Below are 27,891 nucleotides of genomic sequence, written 5' to 3'. Positions count from 1 at the left end.
TTTTATTGCTAACCGTAGAGCAGTAGCCATGTCCATGCAAACACGTGCTCAAACACTGAGAGAAATTTGCATTGTGAATTTAACAAGTTCGATTTGTTGCGGTTTATCCGTTTGAATCAGCCAAACGTATGTTTAAAACAATATGTGTCAGGTTGTTTTTATAAAATCGACTTGTTGATTCAAATATATTGCCGATTCAAATGACAAGTAGCTTGTTGTTTGAACCAAAGAGCACGTATACGCGCTATTTTAACCAAAAAACTTGTTGAACGAACATGAAAACTGGTTGTATTTTCTCTCAGTGAACAGACGCACACTCCAGCACTTACTGAATCCGTTTGATTACGATCACGGACGAGCAGGACCCAATGTTTGCAGTTCAAAGCCTGTACTAAGAACCAATTTACCAGGGACTAGTAAATACTTCCGTCGAATGGCGATTTACCCAAAATGTATATTTCCATGAATTTGTAGTTAGGATGGGGTTTCAAATTGATCGCGATATAAGTTAAATAATAAGGAAGAAGAATAAAACATGTAATAGTATCCGCACTAGCACAGTATAATAAAAAGTACTATTGTACAGTATGGCCACTCCCGCTTCCCGCTGAAAGTGTCGCCCACCCCCTCTCGGTTACCTCACAGTTACCACCTGTCAAAAACGCTACCAGTCGATCTGACATATCTCACTCACACAAGCATGGTACGCGTTCACCTATACGAGCTTAGACTGTGTGCTAGGAACGCGCCTCTTTCATATATTTGATCGCCAGTGTCCGAAGTGTGGCACTAGCCTGTTTCTGAGTTGCGGGGAGTCGGATTTACCTGGCGTACGTTGAAGATAATATTAAATTTGTACATAAGAGAAATCTTCATAATTATTGAAAGTATCGTTAGGAGTACAATCTACGTTCCTATTTGCTCGTGTTACAAGAAACACCCGTTATACATACACGGTGAATAAATAAAAACAGTTTATTTAACCTCTGGGCCCAAAGCTGTAGGTACTCACTCGTATTTAGCTCCACTGATCGACATCCGTGAAGGGTGTTCTAATGAGTTCTGTTCGCCCCCAATCAGAGGCAAAACGGACCAATGTGGCAAATACGAAACTATTTCCCGCAATAGGAAACTAAGTGTGTCGCTAAATTTCAAACTTGGGTAAATCCGTTCAACATTAAGATTGATTATGTATAAAAACATATAAAATCTAAAAAATAATCAACTTTATAGCAGAATGGATTAACCCGAGTTTGAAGTTAAGTGACATAAATATCGAACAACGAATACGGTATCTGACTAACATTCTAATCAATTTGAATTTTTTGAACTGCCAAAACGAATTGTTGCTATGGTTTTATATGAAATACATATAATGTAACGATCTACTGACATTTATGAAGTTCTATTTTCGAATTTATTACAGGTAGTTGCCTAAACCGTATCGAAAAAATCATAATAGTTGAGTAGGAAGTGCCATAGACATGGAAAAGAGTAATGTTACAGTATAGCCTTAATACACAACACATAGGTATCAAAAAATATATAAAAAAATGTTGAATAGGTAACTTATAATAAAATAAATAAATAAATATTATAGGACATTCTTACACAGATTGACTGAGGCCCACGGTAAGCTCAAGAAGGCTTTGTGTTGTGGGTACTCAGATAACGATATATATAATATATAAATACTTATATAGAATACATCCATGACTCAGAAACAAGTATCTGTGCTCATCACACAAATAAATGCCCTTACCGGGATTCTAACCCGGGACCGCGGCGTAGCAGGCAGGGTTATACTACCGACTGCGCCAGACTAGTACTAGTAGACGAATAAAAAAATCTCCTTTATAGGTGACCCTTTGCATATCTTAGTTAAGGGTTAGATGTGGAACATGACTGTCTTGGATGACACTTGACCTCAAAGACCCTGCATCGCTGCTCTTGACGACGTATTATGAGGTCTGGTGGCTCAGGTAGTCGAGAAAAGAGGTCTTGTGCTCGAGTGCTACCTACAAAAGTTTATTTTTCCATTTTAAAAGTAAAAAAATGCGATCATGGAGCCCTCGGACATAATAAATACGATAATCTAAAAAGACCGGCAGCAGATAGATAGATAGATAGAATACTCTTTAAAGGCACACCTCAGCAAAAGATACAGTGGAGACAAAACAAATGATTATAAATAGAAGCAGACAACAGGCGGTCTTATTAAATATTTTCCTACAAGAAGATTTGCAGTTTCTAGATATTTTTTACAGAAAAGGCCACTTCTAAGTACAAGTAATTAAATATATGACATGAATTTAATTGTATTTTATTTTTAATGATTAATATAATGTTTTAGCCTTATTATGTAAATATATGACATTTAAAATTTTATATGTAGCCTTATAACAATGATATGCCCATTGATATTATTAAATGACGTAGGTATTTCAAATTAAAATAACCCGTCATTTAGCAAATATATGCCTCCAGAAAAAATGTGTAGGTATAGATTAGGCTAACGGAAATTAATAGTATTTTATGCAACTGGCGTTTAAGTGAGGTCATAAAAGACGAGTGGCGTGAGTAACAATTTGAGGCCAAGCCGAAAATTGTTAATAAAGGCGCCACGAGTATTTTTGACTCAATTAAACACCGTTGCATACAATACTTTTTCTACGACCATGCACTTACTTTTTAATAGTTTTTCTGGAATAACTTTCGTGAAATTCGCACTGTTTCCTGTATTTTGACGCGGCCTCCGCTATATTCCTGCACTCACCCTGTCGCTCGCACACCCCCGCGCCGCCGCCAGCCCCCGGCGCCCCGCACACCCCCGCTATATCCAATAAAGGCTTCCTATCAATACTTTAAGAGCTATATCGTATGCGTGGGTGCGCGGGGCGCCGGGCACTGGCAGGCATCTTTTATGTAGGGTTTTAAAGATCTATGCACGACACTATAAATGACGAATAACACTACAGGAGTAGAAAAAATATTTATCGGATAACGTAGAGTAGATCTAAGTAAGGTAATGTAGTTATTAAAATCCATCATTATCTTAGAATATTTCGATTTCTTATATTTCTCGTAGAATCTATTGAAATATTAGTTTATTTGCAAATATGCCATAAAATGGAGTAATACCTATTTTTATGAGACGAAAACGAATATCCGCGTTACGTAAGTCTGTAAAATATTTTTTCTACTCCCGAACTGTTATTCGTCATTTACAGAGTCGTGCGTAGATCTTTAAAACCCTACATAAAAGCCTATTACCCAAAGCCAGCGTTTGCCGGCTTTCCGCGCATGCGTGCAGTAACGAAAAAATTCAAAAAACGCAATGTTTGGCTCTGTAAACATGGCAACGAATTGTTATAACGATACTGCGCGTGTGCGCGGGATGGCTTTGGGCAGCTGGGCGGACAGTGAAAACCTTTGCGTCAAAATACAGGATAGAGTTTGAATTTCACGAAAATTATTCTAGAAAACTATTAAAAACTAATTGCATGGTCGAGGAAAAAGTATTGTATGCAACGGTGTTTAACTGAGTCAAAAAATACTCGTGGCGTCTTTATTAACAATTTTCGGCTACCCACGCCACTATTAATAGTCTTTTTTGACCTCCTTTAAACGCCTGTTGCATAAACTACTATTAGCCTCGATTTTTTTTTCTCAAAACAATTTAAGACCTTTTTTGTAACACAATAATATTTCAAAACAGATTTGAAAATATGTACAAACATTTGCACCCAGGGACTAAGAGGATAAAATCCATCGTTTTCTGAGAATATTTCGATATCTTCAATCGCCTGTTTACATGTTTGCTTCACGTAAGATGCTTTAGGGCACGTCGACATAGTCGGGACCACGGTACGCGTACATCTCCATATTGCTGTTTACTCGGGATGGGTTTGTCGTGTGTACAGCGGTTTAGTTTTTAATAATGCTGGTTGCGACGTTAACTTTTGTTTAGATTCTAAACTTTGGGACAATCTTTAGTAGGTAGTACCAATTTACTAGAGGGCTGATGATGTATTGTTATAAGGCTTGCAGTAGAATTTAATTAATCTGTTCTAAAGGACACTGTAGTAATGTATGTATGTATTCTTTATTTGCTAGAATCATGGTACAGCTATTACAGATGTCGTGTATATAAAATTATTAGATCCCGCACAATTCTGCCACTTGTGGCGTGCAAATTTTACAATAATTACTTACAATCTAACATGCATCTATTCTATAAATATTTACAATCATGGATTTGATGAATATGTACCTACTTTAATTAGTAACAAAATCATGTTCTGATATAAACCTATTTAATTCGTTAAGAAAAGATCTCCATCAACTAAAATAATGAATACTATACCTATCTATAGTATGGTGACTTGGTGTGTAAATTTTGTTTACAATGTAGCTAGTTTATATAAACCGAATTGAAGCACATTCCAATTTACAACATTAAAGAATGTCTGTAAAGTTAGTTATTTGAATAAGGTAAATCCTTTAGGACTTCAATATAATTGAAGTAAACCCTTAAAGTTAACAAAATACAATAGTCACTAAATGTCTGTAACGTCATTCAAAAGCGATAAAGAAATTCCGAACTCGAGCGATAATTAAGCCCCAGAGTACCTAGCCAACGTCACAATAGCTTACGCTTCCAAAACGTATCGTAGCATTCGTAGCTAACTCTCCTTATCGCTCTACTGCAATGGTGCAAGGGTGCAACAGAGCTAGACTGCGTTTCAGCGATTGTCCCTCGGGTAGGCCGGCAGACACTCGGGAGAACATTTAAACAGAAACAAAACTCGTCTGTTTTAATTCCAGCTCAATACTTCTTTCATCAGATATTCTAATTGATAGAACTTACAAAGTGCTCTATAAAGTAGGGATTACTAATCGTTTGAAGGGCTGGCACGTCCTCGTTTTACTGCTAAAGTGTTTAAAAACCTTCGCGGGAACATTGTTCGACTTTATTTACTTCAAGTTAGCTTAGAGTTCAAGGTTCTTTTAATTATCTTACAAGTATCTCTAGGTATCTAACTTCAAGATTACTTCGGGAAACACTTGATGGTTCTTCAAATCGGTACTCAGACAGTTTCTTTTAAACTAATTGTTTTATTTTATTAGTTAATACTTACAGATAAAGTTTAAAGGAACTTCAGATTCATTCTCATTAGAAAATAGTCATTCAGACGTCAAACGTATTCAGTTGCGGCAGTGATAACAAATGCCAATAGCATAGATAGTACCAAGAAGAAACTCGTCTGTATAAAAAGTACCCTGTACGATATAAAACATCAGGTAATTATAAGAAAATCATGACCTAAGTTATTTTATAGCGTATTGCAACGTAAAGAGACGTCTCCTCGACTTAGTTTTGAGGTAAATTAGTTTAGTTTAGTTCTATAGCCGCTATTTTTACTTCCCCATAAGCAACTAGTTAGTAATCAGTTTTGCCCGCGGAGGGGAACATAAAACTTATACTTACTCGACGTGTACGTTGCTGCCCATCCCTGTGTGCGTAGCCGAATGCACAAAAGCACACGACACGCTCACGATAATATCTCTTTCGTAGCTATCTCTATCACACGTATTGACGCGACAGAGCCAGAATACATTTCTGCGGCGTTTCGCGTCGCAGTAATGCCATTCGGCTACGGGGCCTGGCCCCGTAGCCGAATGGCATTTCTCCGACGGCAAACGAAAGCGATACGCCGCTGGCTCTGTCGCGCCAATACGCAAGCGCGATAGAGATAGATATCTACTAGCGCTTCGTTTCGTGAGCGTTTCGTGAGCGATTGTGCCATTCGGCTAGCCACCCGGTACTCGTACTCTGATGAGTGCACGGAATTGAATTTATATCTAAATATGTAAGTGAAAACGAAAAGAGTTGTATTTCCTTAATCTCTCAGTTACAGTTGACACTGAAAAATCGGGTCTATATTATATACAGATCTAATTTTTAGGGTTATTAAAACTATGTAAGATACGCTTGTTTGTGCCTGTAAACTGTGAGTTAGAGAGACCCAGCAGTAGACTTATTTACTTTAGTCTGAGATAGCTTGATCTCGTTAGCCAACATAACGGCAAGAAACAAACTTCAAACTTTGTGTCAGTCACATCAGTTGTAAAATTAATTATGTCAGTGAACAGCGAACTTTCTAACGTAAATCATACTCGTAAATCATGTTTAGACGAACCTTGAAACAACACAAGTGGATCTACCTGAAGGAGTAATAAATGTAAGTTACAACGTTCTAGCCTAAACTTTAAAGGAGAAAGTTTTCTGACAAATATGTTTTTTATTATGGAAAAGCTATATTTTTGGTGTTTCTCATTCCATACAGAAACCTAAATCGATACTTCTATTCGTTTTATTGAGTTTTTCTAACTATTACTACATCAATATGTGCGTATTTATCTACTAATAAACATTCAGCCAAATTGAGAACCTCCTCTTTTTTTTGAAGTCAGATAAAATACTTATGAAATGACTTTGTTTCATACCGACATTATGGAAGAAATATAATGAGGGGGCACGCTCAAAGGTTATGACAGATGGCGCCACCCTATTAGTCCATACGTGAGAGCGAGAAGATGATATGTTTTTTCTCTCTCTCACATATGAATGACAGTGACATGCAGAAACTTGCCCCCGGGCGGGATAAAATGTCAGTGTGCCTCCTCATTCTAACAATTAACATGAAGGTGTTGTTTCTCCGTGTTTATGTGGTTTTGAAAATAGATAATTTTTAAGAAAAAAAAAACCGTCCCCTTTCGGGTTCTGGTGAAAGCTACTTGCGAATGTTGGATTATGTAGAAATGTGTAAGTATTTTTTAAAACTGCTTTTAATGCTTTAATTATTAGATGGCAACACAAATGAATATACGTATAACGTTAAAGTTTGAGGAGTTTCCTCAATTCCTCATGAATCCGATTATATTATAAGAAATCGAAGCTTGACAAACTTTGACTTGAAAACTCAATATGCTTAACAAACATAACTAAATAAATGTCACTGTTCTGAACTTAAATGCATGCTTTTCTTACAAAAATACCAAAGTCACTATGAGTGTGCCGTTCAGATTTGAGGAGTACGGTTCTGACTATCATCAGCAGTTCCACTGCACCAAATGTCACTGTTCTGGACGTAAGTGCATGCTGTTCTTATAAAAATACCAAATTCACTATAAGCGTGCCGTTCAGATTTGAGGAGTTCGGTTCTGACTATCATCAGCAGTTCCACTGTACCAAATGTCACTGTTCTAGACGTAAGCGCATGCTGTTCTTATAAAAATGGCAAAGTCACTATGAGCGTGCCGTTCAGATTTGAGGAGTTTGGTTCTGGCCATCATCAGCAGTTCCACTGCACCAAATGTCACTGTTCTGGAAGAAAGTGCATGCTGTTCTTATAAAAATACCAAAGTCACTATAAGCGTGCCGTTCAGATTTGAGGAGTTCGGTTCTGACCATCATCAGCAATTCCACTGCACCAAATGTCACTGTTCTGGACGAAAGTGCATGCTATTCTTATAAAAATACCAAAGTCACTATAAGCATGCCGTTCAGATTTGAAGAGTTCCGTTCTGGCCATCATCAGCAGTTCCACTGCACCAAATGTCACTGTTCCATATCTAAATGCATGCTGTTCCTTTAAAAACACAAAAATCACCATATGTATGCCTTTCAGATTCGAGGAGTTCCCTCGATTTCTCCAGGATTCCATCATCAGAACTGGGTTCTGAGAAAAATGGGACCAATCTGTATGCATATACATTCAATCAAAAAAAAATTTTCAAAATCGGTCCAGTAACGACGGAGATATCGAGGAACAAACATAAAAAAAAAAAACATACAGACGACTTGATAACCGTCCTTCTTGAGAGATATGTAATGAGGCGACGGTTAAAAATGTATCCAAAACCTTATTAATTGTCCTATTCAAAAGTAAAGCTGTACAGAGACACATCAAGAACCTTTTAACTAACGGACGAGTGGTGTGGAAATCCGAACTCACGAAGAAATTGAAACGAACACCGACATCAGAACGATATCATTCAGTGACCGTGCGTCTCGCTGTGCCAGAACCGCCACGGGAAAGCATGAGAGATGTAGACGATATCTAAATAACATCCTTCAGATGTCCTAATGATATCAGTGGAAGGTGGAATTGGCCTGTTAATGTCGGGAGCCGAGAGCCAATTGCGAAATTAAGTGTTCGCAACCGTTGAGAGCGCCGTGAGATTTAGAGTGATTTTCGGCCAATACTTACACTCGCGGTCAAATAATACTAGGCATTGATGAAAACCTTTATAGTTTTCAAACTTATAGCTGTGTTTGCATGGAGCTAATTCTGTATTAAAGAGAAATAAAATTGTATTTAATTCAACCTTCAATATTCTTTCTACATGAAAACCGGAAGAAATTTGAAAAAAAAAAAATTCTATTTTTTTCTCACTTTTGTTTTCAATCTGTCATATAACAATGATAATAGGCAGTCATTGTTTTATTTTATCCTTATCATTGTTTTATTTTATTGATATCGCTAACACAAGATGAATGGACTCGTATCATCACTTGGCGACAGCTCCGAGAAGCTAATTTCAGCCCACATAGAACGGTAAATGTCGCAGACCTTGAAAGAGCAAGAAGACTGATGATGATCAAACGATGATGGGGTGACGAAGAACAGGCAAAAATTTGGTTTCCAGACAGCAAAATGGCCGTTGGAAGCTATAATGTCAGGGCAGAATCGGTAGCCTAGCGGTAAGTACGCGCGACTTTCGTTCCGGAGGGGGGTTCAAACCCCGGCTCGCACCAATGAGTTTTTCGAAATTTATGTGCGAAATGTCATTTGATATTTGCCAGTCGCTTTTCGGTGAAGGAAAACATTGTGAGGAAACCGGACTAATTCCAATAAGGTCTAGTTTACCCTTCGGGTTGGAAGGTCTGATGGCAGTCGCTTTCGTAAAAATTAGTGCCTCCAAATCTTGGGATTAGTTGTCAAAGTAGACTCCAGGCTCCCATGAGCCGTGGCAAATGCCGGGATAACGCAAGGAGGATGAATGTGAGGGCAGAATCAGGAGTACAATAGCGAATATCGTTCTATTTAAAATTAAGTATGACGTGGTATGACAAGAGCATCTCCAGAGTAACAGTAACCTACTGCCCGTGGCCACGCACCACTGAGCGTGACATTCGATTACCGCGAGGTATGTCTCCGTGCTCGAGTGCTCGTGTATTTAAAATCTAATAACTTAGGAATATTTTCAATTTCATTTTATTATTGGCGTTTTCCTCTGTTGATACCACATTCCGAGCTTTGGATGTGTATGCTGTCAGTTTAAGGCTGAATAAAAATTAAAAAAAAAAAACAATTAGTTGATGCATTTACTTTACATATGTATATCTAACAAATGATCCCTCTTAACTGTCTTATACGTCGAATATAGCTGAGGCTCTAGTGAAAAAGGGTACAAAAAGTCTAGCGGAGCGCAGGTGAAAAAGGGTGTATGTCCCAAATATGACTTATACCGTTTTTCACCTGCGCTCCGCAAGACTTGTACCATTTTTCCCACAGTTCTGCATTGTAATATGCCTACTTGAAAAATAAATATTTCATTTTCATTTCATTTTTCGTTTCACTAGAGCCACAGACAGGTACCTAAGCGTTAACTCCACTTTGATATTCCGCACCTTCGCTCGAAAGGGTTAAAAATTCGAAAGTAGGTAAGCTTCTACACATGGGTCACAAATGGCTTTTAACCTCTCAATCGCCTTGTTCCAGATCTGTCCCAGGCAATTTAAACTGTAATTAACAGATTGAAAGTTATTAATTCAGTAGCAAATTTTTGACAACGGCGTTCCAGGGGTTAAGCAATACTTAAAAAATACCCTTTGAAACTTTTTCTCCTTCCGAACTTTTATTTGTCATTTACGAGTCGTGTCGTGCACATATCTTTAAGACCCCGCCTTATGTATGTAAATAAAATAATATAAAATAAATGTCACATAGTATTCCCCAAAAACGCAATTGTGCATACATTCAGTATATCTTTGGCACCTAAAAACGTACTGCATGTAAAGACCACTTTATAACTATCATCATCATCCTCCTTGCGTTATCCTGGCATTTGCCACGGCTCATGGGAGCCTGGGGTCCGCTTTGACAACTAATCCCAAGATTTGGCGTAGGCACTAGTTTTTACGAAAGCGACTGCCATCTGACCTTCCAACCCGAGGGGTAACTAGGCCTTATTGGAATTAGTCCGGTTTCCTCAGGATGTTTTCCTTCACCGAAAAGCGACTGGCAAATATCAAATGACATTTCGCACATAAGTTTCGAAAAACTCATTGGTACGAGCCGGGGTTCGAACCCGCGACCTCCGGATCGTAAGTCGCACGCTCTTACCGCTAGGCCACTTTATAACTATAACACATGAAAATGCAATAAAAAAAAAGAAATGTCATCAGTGAACCATAGACTTGTTTTTGTTGGTTGTGTGGTATAAGAACTTTTTATCATAAAGTACCAGTAAATCTAGAAAACTATTTACCTCTTTTTTGCTCGACTTGGCGGGGCCAGATAAGTAAGTGCATGATCGTAGGAAATGTATTGTACCGCAAACATTGTACGTTGTTTTTTTTTTATTTAAGCCAAAAAAAGACTTGTGGCGTTATTAACAATATAACTTTTCCAGCCAGATTCCAGCTCAGAACATTTGGAGGCCTTGGTCACTTTTTCTTTGTATATGAAATTTATTTAATGTTTATAACTTTTCCAGTTTCAATGCCGACAACTTTCTGTAAGTGCAAAAAGGAGGCACCGACGCGATAGGCCATACCACGCTACCGTGCTTGCCCGCCAGGTCTGAAATATAGTGGAACCCCCTCGATAACTCGAACCTCGTAAGTACAAAAACTTCCTAACTCAAAATAAATACCTTTTTAATGTTAAACGACAAACGAGCTATGTCTCTCTTAGCGACTATCCAGTACAATATTTACACTGAGAGAAATTTGCATTGTGAATTTAACAAGTTCGACTTGTTGCGGTTTATCCGTTTGAATCAGCCAAACGTATGTTTAAAACAATATGTATCAGGTTGTTTTTATAGAATCGACTTGTTGATTCAAATATATTGCCGATTCAAATGACAAGTAGCTTGTTGTTTGAACCAAAGAGCACGTAGGCGCTATTTTAACCAAAAAACTTGTTGAACGAACATGAAAACTGGTTGTATTTTCTCTCAGTGTACCTATACATAAATAAATATATTTCTGGTCAGGCTTTAAATTTAAGAAAATAACTACTATTACTACTACTGACCAGGGACCAATAATGTATATACACATAACCTTATAGTTACAATAAAGAATATTTTATTTTTATTTACTGAACATTGCACGTTTTTAACATGTGCATTGTGCGTCTGTAAGGTAAAGACTCGCTAACCCAAAATTTCAAAGTTCATTTTATCGAGGTTTCACTGTAGGTATATCTCAGCAATGGCCTTTGCAGAACGATATTACGAGTAAATACTTTGAATCGCGATGGGTTCTGGCAAATTGTTCGTCCCATTTAACGCAAATAATGCAAACTATTTCTAAAGACCCGAGTTTGTGAAGTGTCGTAATGGCAAGTTGGGTATCACCGAGTTAACTTGGGACAGATTCCCGGGTTTTACAGGGGAGTTTCGTATTTAATGTTTGTACAAATTATACATAATATTGTCTTCGGTAATACCGCGATAGTTACTCATGGAATAAAACCATGGAAACGGATTAATATCGCGTATAACCGTTTTCATTGCTTTTTTTTTGTTTTATTTAGTAACGTTAATGTTGAGATGAAAATACAATAATTAGTCGAGTAACGAGAATCATTCGAGTTTCTCATGAATACAGTGTAAATATCACTAAAATATAGCTTGTAGTGTGTAAAAATGCTGGAATACCTACACGAACGGATATAGCAACATTATGAATATACAAGAGTTGTATTTTGCTCTTGCGAATAATATTGTCCATACAAACGAACCGCAGGTAAATTCAATTTAGCTTATATGGCCATACAATCATGTGAATCTTTAGCAGGGGCGGCTCACTCTGCGATTCTATCGCCGCGCTACAAGTACATGCTGGCGGCCGCGAGTTCGCGGCCTAATCAGGGGTGGCGCGCGTTCTCACGGAACGCACGTTCGCACTTTCTATTGTTACTTTACGTCGCGAGTTTTTTTTAAGGTTCATATGCGATGTCCACGTGTGGAATGGCTAATAATGCTTAGTTAAATAGACATCATGAATAAAATAGGACAATCTTACACAGATCTTATTGATTAAGTCCCACGTAAATGTTCAATAAGGCTTGTGATGCTGAAGGCTTAAACAAAAATATATAAATACTGTATATATACCTAGAAAGTAGTCAAGACTTGAATAAATAGTATAACATTTTATCTGAGAATTAATTCGTTTTAATCCATAGGCAACCCTATCATCCGACGCTGCGCACGTGCGGCTCGTTTCTTTGTTAGAATTTTGTAGGCATTTAAAAAGGCGGCATTTCGTGAACATCAAAGCAGTGGGCCTTCTGTACTTGTACTATTATATATTCTGTGTCTTTAGTAGCGAATAGGGAACTACTAAGACGTACATGCCATGCAATCTGCCAAACGAAGTTTGATCAAAGCTAAAACCAATTAACTGACGCAAAGGATATTTCCACTGCCCAATACCCCGCAACGACCCAGTGTAAAATAGATATAGATTCGAGAATTCCCATTAATAATGAAACTCCATTTCCGTATACCGGTTATAACTAGTAATACATTTCATTGTAAACAAAAGACTGAAGCATTGCATTGTGACGATTCCATTAGTGCATTCAATAGAGGCATTCCCGGGACGGACGTCGTTTAATCAAGATGTACGAGTGACAAACCTAATCAGAATTCAACATTCGCTATATTTCAACTCAGACGTAAGTAGGTTATGTGGCGAAATGACGATTCGACAGGACCTTGCAAGTGAAGAAGCCAAGGATTATCTAATAAATAGAAGGTGAACTTTCTTTCCAGCATATATTGTGGAGTAAATATGAGTGTATTAATGGGCTGATAAGATAATATTGGACTTACCCGGTGTTGTAGCGACATGTTGCTGCCATTCTGGAAGCGAACTATTGTCTGCAGCGACGCAGGAGTCGACATGCTCTTGGTTATAGACGAGTTACCCGCCTCTTTCTCCTGCTGTTCTTTCAACATTAAACCTCTCGCTATCTTAGCATTTAAGCTTTTGTTTACATGTTGGTGAGGTAGCAAAGGAGCTTCCATCGTCTTCGTCGTATAAGACGGTGACGAGGTTTGGCTGAACGAGTCCGAGGATACATTCGAATCTTGTCTAACACTTATATTCGATCCTGAACTGGGAGATCTTTTCATCGTCTGATTTTGCGTAGGGATCGGGGCAGGTGTTGGCGTGTACGGTGTGTCCGGTAGACTTTTTAATGGTCTTCTCGGGACTTGTGGTTGAGGGTTGCGATTGCAATCTAGTCGCGGCTGAGGTGAAACGGATGCAGTTCGCTTGTTGCCGTTTGGGTCCGTGGCTGGACTGGTGGGCGCAGGTCTGGGCGGCGTGGGGGGCGGCAGGCGGCGCGGGGGCTGCGGGGAGGAGCGGCGCGGCGGCGCGGGCGGCGGCACCGGCAGAGGCGCCGGCGGCGCCGTGCGCTGCGGCACCGGCGGGGGCGGGACTGCCACAGGTTGAATAATTTGTGGAGGTGGTTGTAACTGGAGACATGGAAAAAAAAAGAATATACAATTATTTTCGATAGGTGTTTCCTATAGGACAATAAAAATACAAGAAAATATCAAATAAAAAAAGTACTGACACCGTCAAATCCGCTACGCGTAAGCTACGTCTTTATGAATTATGAAATAATATATATGTGTCAGTGTCTATTACTCTATACCTTGAGTACAGGCCGGGACGGCGCGATCCGCGACGGCGGGCAATAGGGCAGCGCGTCAGACGGGCAGTAGACGAAGCCCGAGGGCCGCGGGGGCTGCGCCGGCGCGCACGCGGCCGTGGAGTGCCGCCGCGGCGCGCCGGCGCTCGGCCGCAGCAGCTCCAGCAGCTTCTCGCCAGGTGTTGCGGCGAGGCTGCCGGCACGACCGCATCTGTCAAATGAACATAACGTTTAGTTACGTTGATCTCCAGCCTCTTGTATGTCACTTGTTAAATTTTATAATTGAAAGTGACCTTGACATTTGCAAATTTGCAATTTTTGCGTAATATTCCCTATTCAAAAGTATTTTGACCACGGAATATAAGTCAATGTATTTTTTTTGACGACTTCAAAGTCAACATTTTTTCAATATTACCTAGGTACCTATGGATTTTTGCCAAAAAACCTTTTGGATTCTCAAATAGGTTTTAATTTCCAACATGAAAAATAATTATATAGGTAATAATTTACAACATAAAATATATTCAAGATGCAGGCCGTTTTTACAAAGATGAATACCAAATCTTATTCGGGGCTCTATTTAAATTATACTTACCAAAATTCAGTAAAGAGGCCTTTCAAATATTCAGCTTAGTTAAAAATTATAACTATACCGAATTGAGAACGAAGTTTATTCATTATGAAAAGTTACTAGTACCAACTAGTACCTACTTGTAATTAGGTACCTACAATGGGATATTTAATTAAATCTACTTAATAACCTAAAACAATATAATTTTCTACGCGAACTTATCGTAATCCATAAGTTTTTTTCTTATTAATAAAGTTTAAAACTCAATTTTGCAGAGTTCTTGTTGTAATAAAATATTCTGCTTAATTAAGTTTTGCGGTCGAGGATGCTGGAATTTAACAAACCTGTCTAACAAGTTTTGTTTCATTTATTTGTATCGCAATTGTACTTACGTACCTACGTACTTGTTTGGGAAGACCGAACCTTGCTCGGAAAACATACTAAAACTCAATAAAGATATTAGACCTAGCTAGATCTATTTTTTGTTTATAGATGTCGCTATATGTCCAATCTTTTAGCTGATTTGCCGTTTTATAACATATTAATAATTCACTACGCGCGACTTAAATTTTATTATTATAATAGTACATTACGATACAAGTGCGTAAAAAAGGAAGTTCGATACGAGTGGCGATAAATTAAAACACGACAGAAGGGAGTATTTTAAATCGACACGAGTTACGAATTTCCTTTTCACATGTGTATCGTACGACGTTTTTCAGTACAGATGACCCTCCGAAGTTTCGACCTGGCATATAATGAACCACTTCTCGCACTAGTGCGTAAAAAAACACCATCTGTACTGAAAAACTTTTTTCAATTTATGACTCATTAAATTTTAACAGCGATAGACCGCAATCAATCCCCGTCGTGTCAAAAACAAGCCAAATTAACAAAAACAATAACGTTAGCTGAAAGTCAAATACTCGTAATAAATAGGATTTTCACGTTGGTACGGCTTTAGACTAATCTGCGAGTGCTGAACGCTGACAGCGACGAAGTTCGGTTTCCGATGTTTACCGAAACCTGCCGAACGCTGCTGGGAATCACCCGGATTAATCCAGTTAGACAATATTATGGTGGTATGGTCTTGGATCATCCCATACGTTTTTTTGTCGACTAATTCGTCACAAGCCAATCATGTAAATTCAAAATTATATCTCCCACTTTGTGGCTTGCCGTAAAGACGTTTTGACCAGTTAGTCGTATAAAGATACAAACAAATATCGGTCTTATGATAAGCGACAAAGTGGGATGTTTTACTAAACTTCCACACAATGTGTTGTGTACACTGTACACACAACAAACGTAATATGGAGTCGATACACTGAATCACCTGAAACCCCTCCCCTCCCTCCTCCTTTTTGCTGTGTACTTAACACAGCAAAAGGGAATGTACAAGTTTCTAATGGGGTGGCAACGCGCATGTGACACTGTTTAAGTTGCAGGCGTCCATAGGTTACGGTGACCGCTTTACATCAGGCGGGCCGTATACTTGTTTGCCACCGACGTAGTATAAAAAAAAAAAAAAACCCCTTAATGCTGTATTCGAACAATGCTTTTAAAATGTAAGATGTCACTGCGATATGATAACATTTATCATGTTATGATTAGAGACCGGATTTCAGGTAGCGATTTAAATATTATTATGGATATGACTGGCATAATTATATTTATTTCAACACACAAAAAAATGTATCGAAACATAAAACTAAAAACCTTTTTGGGTGCATTTGTGAATAGGTATTGGGCAAAAATTATGAATGATGAAAAAAAAAATGTTTATTTCCTTAAATAATTTATTTATATAAGTTCTTTTTCTTTAATATTTCTTCAGTATTTTGCACAGTAAAAACTTTTATTACCACTCAAAGTATTAAAATAAATGAACAAACCTTTTTTTAACATCATAATTTTTTCCCAATATTCACAAAAGCACCCGGATCCCGGGTTTTACTTTTATGTTCCGATACATTTTCTTTGTTTCTAGAAAAAATAACAAATTATGCCAGTCATATCCATATGAATATTTAAATCGCTAATTGAAATCCGCTCTCTAATGGCAACATCATCAAGTCGAACAAAAACGCAATTTTTTTTTACTGAAATATTATCTTTACGTATTGAGATGGCAACCCGTATTCCACATACGTGAATACGTGCTTTACTAAGTAGTTATAAATAGGTGATTAAAATTGCCATCGGTTAAAAGTAATAAATCTAAAATGGCTAGCCGAAAAAAAAAAAGGGCGGCAATAAAAATAGAAAGCAGGCAGTTTCCCATTCTCGGATTACCCAATATTTTAGTTAAAAGATATTCTATAGAATTTTAAAAACAAAACCCATTATAAGATTTATTTATGAGTTTACTGGAACAACAGAAAAACCGCTATCGCACAATGCACAGTACGCCAAACCTATAACGTAATTATACTCTAATATGGTATATTATTCCATACAAAGTCTACTCTCCTTGGTAAACTGTTTCCAGGACATCTGGAGCCCATGTGTCGAGGCATTTGACCATGACCGTACCCTTCGTTGCAAAAGTGACAGCGGGGGGTTCCTATGAAGACCCGACCACGCCGAACGAGACAACGTGCACCGCTGCAGTAAGAGAGAGCGAGACAGCGCACAAATCAGAGCCTTGGAAGGGATAAGATCCCATAGAGAAAGCGTGGGCGCAATTGGATAATTGTAGCGACGAAATCCTTATATCATTGTTAATAAAGTTGATATTAGCGTAACTAGAAATAAGTTGGGGTTGCAGGGACTCCAGTTAGGATGAAGGCCGGGAGTTGAGGACACTCTGATTTTAGACTCCAAGAAAGACCCAAGTCTTTCCAGCTTTGTTTCAATTTGTTCCCTGATCATGTATAATTGTAATAATTGTTAAAGATTAATTTAGTACTTCTTTATAGTAGAAAATAGATAAAGCCAGTGGTTCCGGATCCGGCGATAAACGAGCTAAGTACCTCTTTTATCAAAACAGCGTCTCAAGTTGTATTTTAAGTAACACAACATATTTTAATTATCTTTGTTCAAGTGCAAGGCAAGTTCAATTCTTGCGTTATAATCTGGATTTATTGTTGGGACAAATTCTATAACCTCGTAATGGTTAATTAGTATTTTAAAGTAACTGTATAGTGTTTCTTCAGCTTTGTGTTACATATCTTGTATGACATTTTATTGATGAATATTAGTGCGAGTTCGAGCCTCGCCACCATGTTAAATATATTCCATATATATTTGTTGAAACCAGGATTCGAGTTCCTGAGATATCTAATTTTCCTAAATACATTTCGTAAAGGATTGAAACGAGACGACCGATATTATATTGTTATATCCTACAGATTAAACAACATGTGCATTTATTATAACTCAAACTGTGTTTAGAGTAAACTGTCTTGGAAATTCTGTTATTACAATTCCTAATGAATTATTGTATTGTTGTATTAAATAGAGCATAATTATAGACGTTATGTAGACATTGTATGTAGACGTTACATTAATAAGGCGAAGTAAGGGTTTTAGCGGGTTTTCCTTACTTCATGAGCCATTGATTTAATATATTGTCCCCGCAAAGGTATGGGCTTGACTTGTATTGTATACACTTTTGTCTTATAATTTATATAAATATTTCAAGTGATAAAGGCCTAAACTGTTTTCCTCAAGTACGTATTTCTGTAGTGTATTCAAGTTCGCATTCATAGATTTTTGATTTCATTTTATATAACGAATGCCTTATAGATTTCTTTGATAGGAACGCCCTATACCTTAATAAATTTGCGATAATATATTTCAATTTTATAAATCGCCATGTGCCTTTCCTTACAACTACCCCATATAGTAGCTCAGACTCCTTAGATTCATCTACACCTTAATCAATCTAATTTATTTAATTCTCTAAAGCCTTCAGCATGGTATTTTAGGTCCCCCAATACCATTACACGTGGCGCTAGTGACGCAGGATCTAGTGCTTGTGTCTAAAATCATTTACAAAAAGACACAACTAGAAAAAGAACTTCTAACTTTTAAAAATTAAACACAACGTAGGAAACCTTAAATTTTATAAACTTAATATGACGATCACTTCGATTACTTATACATACCTATGAAGAGTCTGAGAGGGGTGTTAGGTTGCTCTATAAAGTGCTATAATAATTTGCATTGTTAACAATATTTGTGTATGCAGGTTGCTGTAATATTTTAACTATTATCAGAAATTCCAAGACAGTGTACCTACTTTTATTCTATTGAATTTTATTGCGTGTGTTTTGTGTGCAATGGCGTGTTTTGTGCTGATATTTAAATAGCAATAGTCAGTTGTAACATAAACGTATTGTTCCCGCGATTTATGTAACTTAAAATCAGTGTTGTAGTATCAGTTTTAGAACCGTGTTGTACAAAATATAAATGATGGTCAATAATCGGAATAGAGTGTGACCTGGGCAATTCGAAATTTAATAGCAGCTTACCGTAGAACAAAGCGTTTTGTTGTAGAAAATTAGAAATATTGACCACATGGCAGAATACAATAATATTATCGTATTTTTGACTATACTGGCGTGGTATATTATTTTCACTCTTAGTAATACGGATTACGATTTAACATTGACGATTAATATTAAAATAAAAATAGCTTGCAGTTAGTTCAATCGAATAAGCTACATAAGCAGATAGATGCATTAGAGATTAGCAGATAAACGTATCGTACGTTGTTTTGTATTGTTGTATTTTATGAAGGTGTGCAATAAAGAGTATTGTATTGTATTGTATTGTATTGTACTTGTAGTTCAGTTAAAGGAAAATTTGATGATATTGTGAAGGCTTGCGGTAAAGAGAATGTCAAATGATTTTGTGATGATACACAGATAATTACCAAAGTAGATTTCTAGTACATTTAATATATATCAGAAGGGGTGCTCCTCGAATATTATACCATAAATCGTCTGCAATAGACGTTAACGCCAATGATGATGATGATTATGATAATATATAGACGTCATAGTAACATTCAAATGTTGTTGCTTTTATTAAAGTTGGGAGAAACTAAATATATTCGGTTACGAATCTAGGTTTGATGATTTATAATTTCAGTTGCAGTCTATAAATTACTAGGTTTTGCCCGCGGCTTCGCTCGCGTTAAAAAGAGACAAAAAGTAGCCTATGTCATTTTCCATCCCTTCACTTCAACTATCTCCACTTAAAAAAAAATACGACAATTAGTCACTCCGTTTTGCTGTGAAGGACGGACAAACAAACAGACACACTTTCCCATTTATAATATTAGTATGGATCCCAGCGATGTAAAATGTAGTAGGTATAAATGTGTTTCGCATGGATATATAAATATGAAGTTATTTCAGACATAAAGGATGTAGTATGTATGTATGTCTAAATATTTTGTGAGTCGAATACACGTTATTAATCTGCTTAAATCACCAGTCACTGATATAGTTTGTCGATACTAGTTAACGTTGAAGTGAAGCATCTTACGAAGCAGGTAGAATATTATATAATCATACATTTATCACAATAGATAAAACAAGAATGAAAAAAGAACATGTGTCTGAATTCCATATTGCTTACCTTAGTTTGAAAGTTAAAGCTACTACTCGATTTTCGGTTATTATTGTTATCATAAAGGAACTTACGTGACCGATCTAATAATAGAAGCTTTAAACCTTATAATTCTCTATTACTTACCCTAGTATTTTGTAATTTTATGTTGTTATTATAATACATTTACTATCATTAGCCTTAAACTATTGGTGTTATTATAACTAAAACTTATTTAGAATAATAAAGATTACGTTTCAGTGAATTACCTATACTTAAAGTCATACATATAAACCCAGTTTAACGGTTTATTACACAGCTCAAGTAACGAAAGTATAAATTAAATTTGCGATTAATACATACATGGATAAGCGGTTGAAGTAGAAGTCTAAAACGTTATTACACAATAGGTAATTTGTGTCAAGTTTTGTTGTATTTCTGGCCGAATGCGTTTTGATAATAAGGAGGACAATTCCTATAACTACCTACATGATTATGTCTATTTTAATAAATCAATGTGTGTTTAATAACAACACTAATAATATTAATGTTTTGCATCTTAGACTCCTAAATATTAATTGCCTTATTGACATGATGAAAAGCAAGCAGTATACCTAAATTGGACAGACAACAGGGTATTTAATTAAAAGTTAATACCTGGCATACCCTACGTACCTGGCTTTAATAGGCGACTAGAACTGATGCCACGGCACCAAAGCTTCGATGTGTATTGGCAGTTTTGACGCGAACTTGTAAGGGATCCACCTGACTGGGGTGAACTTGTAAGTACGCTATCACTGGGTTGTTCATAGCGATATGCTTAGAACAGGAACGCCATTATCAATTATAAATAACTGTAATTAGATTACCTTTGGGTTAACGACGTTCATTCGTCAAACGGGCATAGGGAATCGATTAATTGCCAAAACACATCGAGGTTATACGGCTTGCGTGGAATAACCTGACTTCACTTGAACTGAGGCGCCGGGGTTAGCCGCAGTGATCACTCACAAGTAGTGTCAAAGGTATACCGTTTAACATCTGACACCAAATCATTACAAATGAATGCCCTACCATGCGCTTGCGCATTCGCTAACCCCCCTACGATACTTTGATACGTAGCCTCACGTTTTGAGTACTTCAGTCCTCGTAAGTATTACAGACGGGGTCAGTTTTAGAAGCTTTGGCACCCAGGGCTGCCCTGAGTAGTACATCTCACTTACGCTTAGGAAGGACTGTTTCTACGCCTCCGCTCACGCTGGACGCAGTGTGACCCGAGAATTAATTCTCTCGTCTCAGACGAACGCGTTTTATAGTAGATCAGGCCCTGTCCGTGAGGAAGTGACTCTGAGGTGTGTGGCTGAGGTATTTGTCTGTCCAAACTTTACTAAATAGGGTCATAATACCATTACATGACGTATGGTCAGGCCATTGTCTGTTCAAATCATTTTTTCATAACAAAAGTTCAATTGCATCACTTATTAACAAAAGTTAAAGTGAATTTTCATTTAGCTGGCATCACTATCATAATACTATCTAAATACCCTAAAGAACAGAGATGACAAAGGGTTTTATTTTATGACAGCTATACTCAACAAATTTAATGATGTAAATAAATGTCCCTAAATAGAAAATAGACATTTATTATGCCACAATATAAATTATATGACACAAAATTATTTTGATCAGTGTAATTTGAGATGCGAGATCTCTTGACGACAACATAGGTGTTATTTACATATGTAATAATCTACTACAAGCTATCAAGTATTATTGAAAGTTGATTGTAAATTGTAATCAATAAACTAGAGGTCTTATGTGTGAACTTTGTGTGGAAAATCCCTGGCCAGGGTAATGCGTGGTTGTGAAAGGAGATGTGTGATTGCAACTTAGTATCTTGGGAAGGTGACGATGTGTGAATTTCGAAGATAGTATGGTGATGTATGAGTCAAGAGATCTTGTTAACACAAACTGTAGTGTACTTGGTTAACGTGAACTATAGATAATTATATGAAAACGCATAAAGCTTGAAATACAAGATACAAAATTAATTAAATTTCATTAGCACTTCCAAATAACGCTCTAAGATAGGATGTCGTTTGTGCAAAGAGACATATGGTTAATCGTTAGAGGCAGTAATTGTAACGGTCTAAGTGCAAACAATAAGATACTATAAAAATTGTTATATTTTAAAATATTAAATTCATTATTATTTTATTATCCGTGCCCAAACGTCAGGTAGTTCCTTCAGAAGTATAGGCGCCGGCGCTAAGATATTATTGTTATTGGTTTATTGCCCATTACAAGTCTCATAGTGTGGTTTTGTTAGAGAAGAAAGAAGCATAATTAACTTGTTTAAAGCTACCTTTCGTTTTGTAAACATTGGGACAAAGACGCGAGTAGCAGGATAGCATTGATTGACAAGCGCGCTACCTTTTCGCGGATTAATAAAGTAGTTTTCTAGATTTGAGTATTGTGGACGTGCACAAAGTAACGCCAGATTCCATCGCTAATTAAGTAATTATTAAGATATAAATAAAAAGTGTTTACATTTTTTCCAAGTTCTCGTATTCATGTTATATAAGTTACGTGGAAGACAGGGTAATTTTGTTCGACTAACCAGAGAGGGGCGTGAGATGGCAACCCGTATTCCACATACGTGAATACGTGCTTTACTAAGTAGTTATAAATAGGTGATTAAAATTGCCATCGGTTAAAAGTAATAAATCTAAAATGGCTAGCCGAAAAAAAAAAAGGGCGGCAATAAAAATAGAAAGCAGGCAGTTTCCCATTCTCGGATTACCCAATATTTTAGTTAAAAGATATTCTATAGAATTTTAAAAACAAAACCCATTATAAGATTTATTTATGAGTTTACTGGAACAACAGAAAAACCGCTATCGCACAATGCACAGTACGCCAAACCTATAACGTAATTATACTCTAATATGGTATATTATTCCATACAAAGTCTACTCTCCTTGGTAAACTGTTTCCAGGACATCTGGAGCCCATGTGTCGAGGCATTTGACCATGACCGTACCCTTCGTTGCAAAAGTGACAGCGGGGGGTTCCTATGAAGACCCGACCACGCCGAACGAGACAACGTGCACCGCTGCAGTAAGAGAGAGCGAGACAGCGCACAAATCAGAGCCTTGGAAGGGATAAGATCCCATAGAGAAAGCGTGGGCGCAATTGGATAATTGTAGCGACGAAATCCTTATATCATTGTTAATAAAGTTGATATTAGCGTAACTAGAAATAAGTTGGGGTTGCAGGGACTCCAGTTAGGATGAAGGCCGGGAGTTGAGGACACTCTGATTTTAGACTCCAAGAAAGACCCAAGTCTTTCCAGCTTTGTTTCAATTTGTTCCCTGATCATGTATAATTGTAATAATTGTTAAAGATTAATTTAGTACTTCTTTATAGTAGAAAATAGATAAAGCCAGTGGTTCCGGATCCGGCGATAAACGAGCTAAGTACCTCTTTTATCAAAACAGCGTCTCAAGTTGTATTTTAAGTAACACAACATATTTTAATTATCTTTGTTCAAGTGCAAGGCAAGTTCAATTCTTGCGTTATAATCTGGATTTATTGTTGGGACAAATTCTATAACCTCGTAATGGTTAATTAGTATTTTAAAGTAACTGTATAGTGTTTCTTCAGCTTTGTGTTACATATCTTGTATGACATTTTATTGATGAATATTAGTGCGAGTTCGAGCCTCGCCACTATGTTAAATATATTCCATATATATTTGTTGAAACCAGGATTCGAGTTCCTGAGATATCTAATTTTCCTAAATACATTTCGTAAAGGATTGAAACGAGACGACCGATATTATATTGTTATATCCTACAGATTAAACAACATGTGCATTTATTATAACTCAAACTGTGTTTAGAGTAAACTGTCTTGGAAATTCTGTTATTACAATTCCTAATGAATTATTGTATTGTTGTATTAAATAGAGCATAATTATAGACGTTATGTAGACATTGTATGTAGACGTTACATTAATAAGGCGAAGTAAGGGTTTTAGCGGGTTTTCCCTTACTTCATGAGCCATTGATTTAATATATTGTCCCCGCAAAGGTATGGGCTTGACTTGTATTGTATACACTTTTGTCTTATAATTTATATAAATATTTCAAGTGATAAAGGCCTAAACTGTTTTCCTCAAGTACGTATTTCTGTAGTGTATTCAAGTTCGCATTCATAGATTTTTGATTTCATTTTATATAACGAATGCCTTATAGATTTCTTTGATAGGAACGCCCTATACCTTAATAAATTTGCGATAATATATTTCAATTTTATAAATCGCCATGTGCCTTTCCTTACAACTACCCCATATAGTAGCTCAGACTCCTTAGATTCATCTACACCTTAATCAATCTAATTTATTTAATTCTCTAAAGCCTTCAGCATGGTATTTTAGGTCCCCCAATACCATTACAGTATCTAGTCCGAATGGGGGCTTTGGTTCGATTACGGCACACATCACGTAGCAACAATTTGTGCAAGGGCACGCATAAAGCGATACAGTCATTTTGTGGTTAGTCTGTACCGTGGCCTTGTTTTCTTCTCCTTAATAAGATTTTTTTTTTCAATTACGCTATTTGCATATGTTTATTCAGTATTTCAAATGAGATTACGGCCTTTAGTTACAGATGGTTTGCTGTCATAAAGTGAGGTTCAAAGAAATAGAAAGTGTTTTGCAACCGCTCGTGCCAGTATTAATACCCGAGCAAGCGAAATATTGAACCACGAGCATAGCAAGTGGTTCGAGAAGTGAAATCTTGAGTGTTGCGAGGGTTTCAAGGCACGAAGGTTAAACAAACTTCGCCGTCGAGGGAAACAAAACATTTTTCACCACATCAACACGAACAAAATACTGACTAGAAAACATCAAACTGAATTAAATCTATCAAATGATTCAATATTTTTGATTCAAAATCATCATTTATAGATAAACTAGCTTTTACCCGCGGCTTCGCCCGCGTAATAAAAGTATTCATTAAGATTTTCATTTGGATCCGTAGGGACCGTAGGTTTCTCTGTAGGTATATTTATCTGCGATTATTTCGATTGCACATAATACTTTTGCTTGCAATGATTGTAGAAATATTACACATCGACCACAGCGTAGGTAATTCTATATACGCTGGGGAAACCTTTATAAACATCCCACATAGCCCGTATTTCGACACTATGATCGGTGGGTAAAAAGTACTTTTTTCTATTATCCCTTACAATTTTTTACATTTTGCTTATACTTATCGCAAACGTAATCTTCAAGCAAGCAAACAACGATCGTCTTAGAGCACATTGATTGTAAGAGACCGCCGACCGATTATCCGTATCCCGCTAACGATACCCATATTATCCGTATCCGTATCCGTATCGCTATCGCTGTCGCTATCGCTATCGCTATCGCTATCGCTATCCCTATCGCTATCCCTATCGCTATCCCTATCGCTTTCCCTATTGCTATCCCTATCGCTATCCCTATCCCTATCCCTATCCCTTATCAAGATGTTTAATGATATAACACTTTAAGTTCTCGCGCTTTGTACACATATTTAAAGTCACATACAGGTCGAACGCGATTAATTAACATTATTTTTACCTTTTTTCCCAACGTTTCGGCCAGGTTGCACTGGCCGTGGTCGCGGAAGACTGACGTCCCAGCAAAATGTCACCGGAGATGTAAGCAACACAAAACTACCCGATATTAATTTATATAAATGTTCGGGGTAGACAAATAAATATAATCTACCCGCTTTTAGTTAATGTTTATTTCGCACCATGTTTGTTTTAAAGGTAAAAATAATGTTAATTAATCGCGTTCGACCTGTATGTGACTTTAAATATATGTTTAATGATTTCTTATCAAGTGCTAAAATATAAAGTTGCATGGTTTTATCTTTTAAAATTAAGAAATCCCATACAAACTTTCAACCTCTTTTTCAACCCCTTCATCCCTTTTTTTCGAAATAAAAAGTAGCCTATGTTCTGTCTCAGGGTCTAAAGATTGTCTGTTCCAAATTTTATCAAAATCGGTTGCGTGGTTTAAGCGGGAAAGCGTAACAGACAGACAGACAGAGTTACTTTCGCATTTATAATATTAGTATGGATGGATTCTACCAGCCAGCTCAAGGTTTCAAGTAAAATTTTTTATGAAATTACTTTGCAGTCTTGTGGATAAAATGCAATTATGCTATATGTTTTCGAATAGCAAAGTAAGCCTTTACCAGTTGGTGTGGTGAAAACAAAATTGTAATGTTGTAGTGACAGGTTGCTAATCCATCGCCTCCGCCACAAAATAAAACGATAAGCCGCACTCGACTTCTACGACAGCGGGAGGAAAAGGGGTGGTGAGCTTACCACCATAGGGCACTTTGTGTGTAAAAGAGCCACTAAAACTAAACCGGTTTCTTTTTTCTGCCTATACGTTGAATATAGGTATAATGGCACTTACATTTACATTTTACACCTATTTGTATGAATGTACCTATGTCTTTACAAGTCTATTGTGTTCCTGGCTAGGTGTCTAGTACTTAATATTGTGTTCGGTTACCGCGATAGTTACTCATGAAATAAAACTGGGGACACGGATTATATCGCGTATAATTTACAATTCATCCCGGCGTTTCGAACACTTTACTTCATTCGTGGTCAACGGGTGACTGAGGAAAAAATGTGCAAAATATTCATGACATATAAATGCAACACTGGTCTCCCGCGGTACAGGCCTAGCCTAGTGCGGGGACCCCTGGAAACTTGTGTTAATAATAATTAGGATATGCACAAATGGATGTAACCTTATCCCTCAACAATTGTATTTGTGTTTATGTGCAATAAACGAATTTTTATATTTTATCTTATCTTATCCTTAAGAAACCCACATATACAAGAAATATTAAAGAACCATAAATAATATAGATTTTTAAGGCTGCTTTACACCATCATCATCATCAGCCTATCGCAGTCTACTGCTGGACATAGGCCTCCCCAATTTCACGCCACCGTTTCCGATCTTCGGCTGCTCGCATCCAGCTGCTGCCAGCCATCCTGCGCAAATCGTCGCCCCACCTTGCCTGAGGCCGTCCTACACTACGCTTTACACACTGTTTACACACTGTTAATAAATTAGCACTGTTAATTGTAAATTCAATATACGCGACATAATCCATTTCCATAGTTTTATTTATTTCATGTCTAGTACTTAGTTGGCGCATTAATACCTACTGTTGAAACAAAAGGCCAACGGAGGGAACTCTGAACACAAACGCAACTTGAATAGCTGTCAGTGGTGAGTGGATTGGTGTCGTCATGTCGGTGATTAAACTGATTAGTCGTGTAATGAATGGCCATCCGAATACAACTGCTATTATGTCCATCAGGCTGTATCGTCGCTGAAGTTTCATTATCAGTAAGGACTTTTTGCTTCTGAGCGGTGGCTTGTGTGCGTCGCTGTGAGCAGATGTGATTAGTATCAGATTGGCTGTTTGGTATGTGGTTTACAGGAAATTGATTTTCTTGCTTCAGCGCCGACAGATGGACGAATTGAAAATAAAGTAGATAATACAAGTACCTAAATTATTTATATGATTACACAATTTAAAAAAAGTCTCAAAATTTTCTTTGAAATATTTACGTAAGTAAACAGATATCATTTATATAATATAAATATTGATAGACTATTTTTAAACTTGATTTTGTAGCAATAGGCTCGATAGAAAATAATTATAAGTAAATTATCTTTCATTACCATTATTGTAT

General features: G+C 37.1%; 1 protein-coding gene across 1 annotated transcript in view; it reads right to left on the bottom strand.

The window, feature by feature from the left end:
- Nucleotides 1-27,891, bottom strand: part of LOC125225271 (atrial natriuretic peptide-converting enzyme) — a 181,743-nt gene that overhangs the window by 99,400 nt on the left and 54,452 nt on the right. The window contains exons 4-5 of the mRNA XM_048128888.1: nucleotides 13,974-14,181; nucleotides 13,144-13,791 (exon numbers count right to left, since the gene is read on the bottom strand). Coding sequence (XP_047984845.1) covers nucleotides 13,144-13,791; nucleotides 13,974-14,181 — 856 coding nt within the window. The remainder of the gene's footprint in view (nucleotides 1-13,143; nucleotides 13,792-13,973; nucleotides 14,182-27,891) is intronic.

Source organism: Leguminivora glycinivorella, chromosome 4, assembly GCF_023078275.1.
Source record: "Leguminivora glycinivorella isolate SPB_JAAS2020 chromosome 4, LegGlyc_1.1, whole genome shotgun sequence".
Classification (NCBI taxonomy): Eukaryota; Metazoa; Arthropoda; class Insecta; order Lepidoptera; family Tortricidae; genus Leguminivora; species Leguminivora glycinivorella.
Note: the sequence above shows the minus strand (reverse complement) of the source record. Positions and strands in the feature narration are given on the sequence as shown.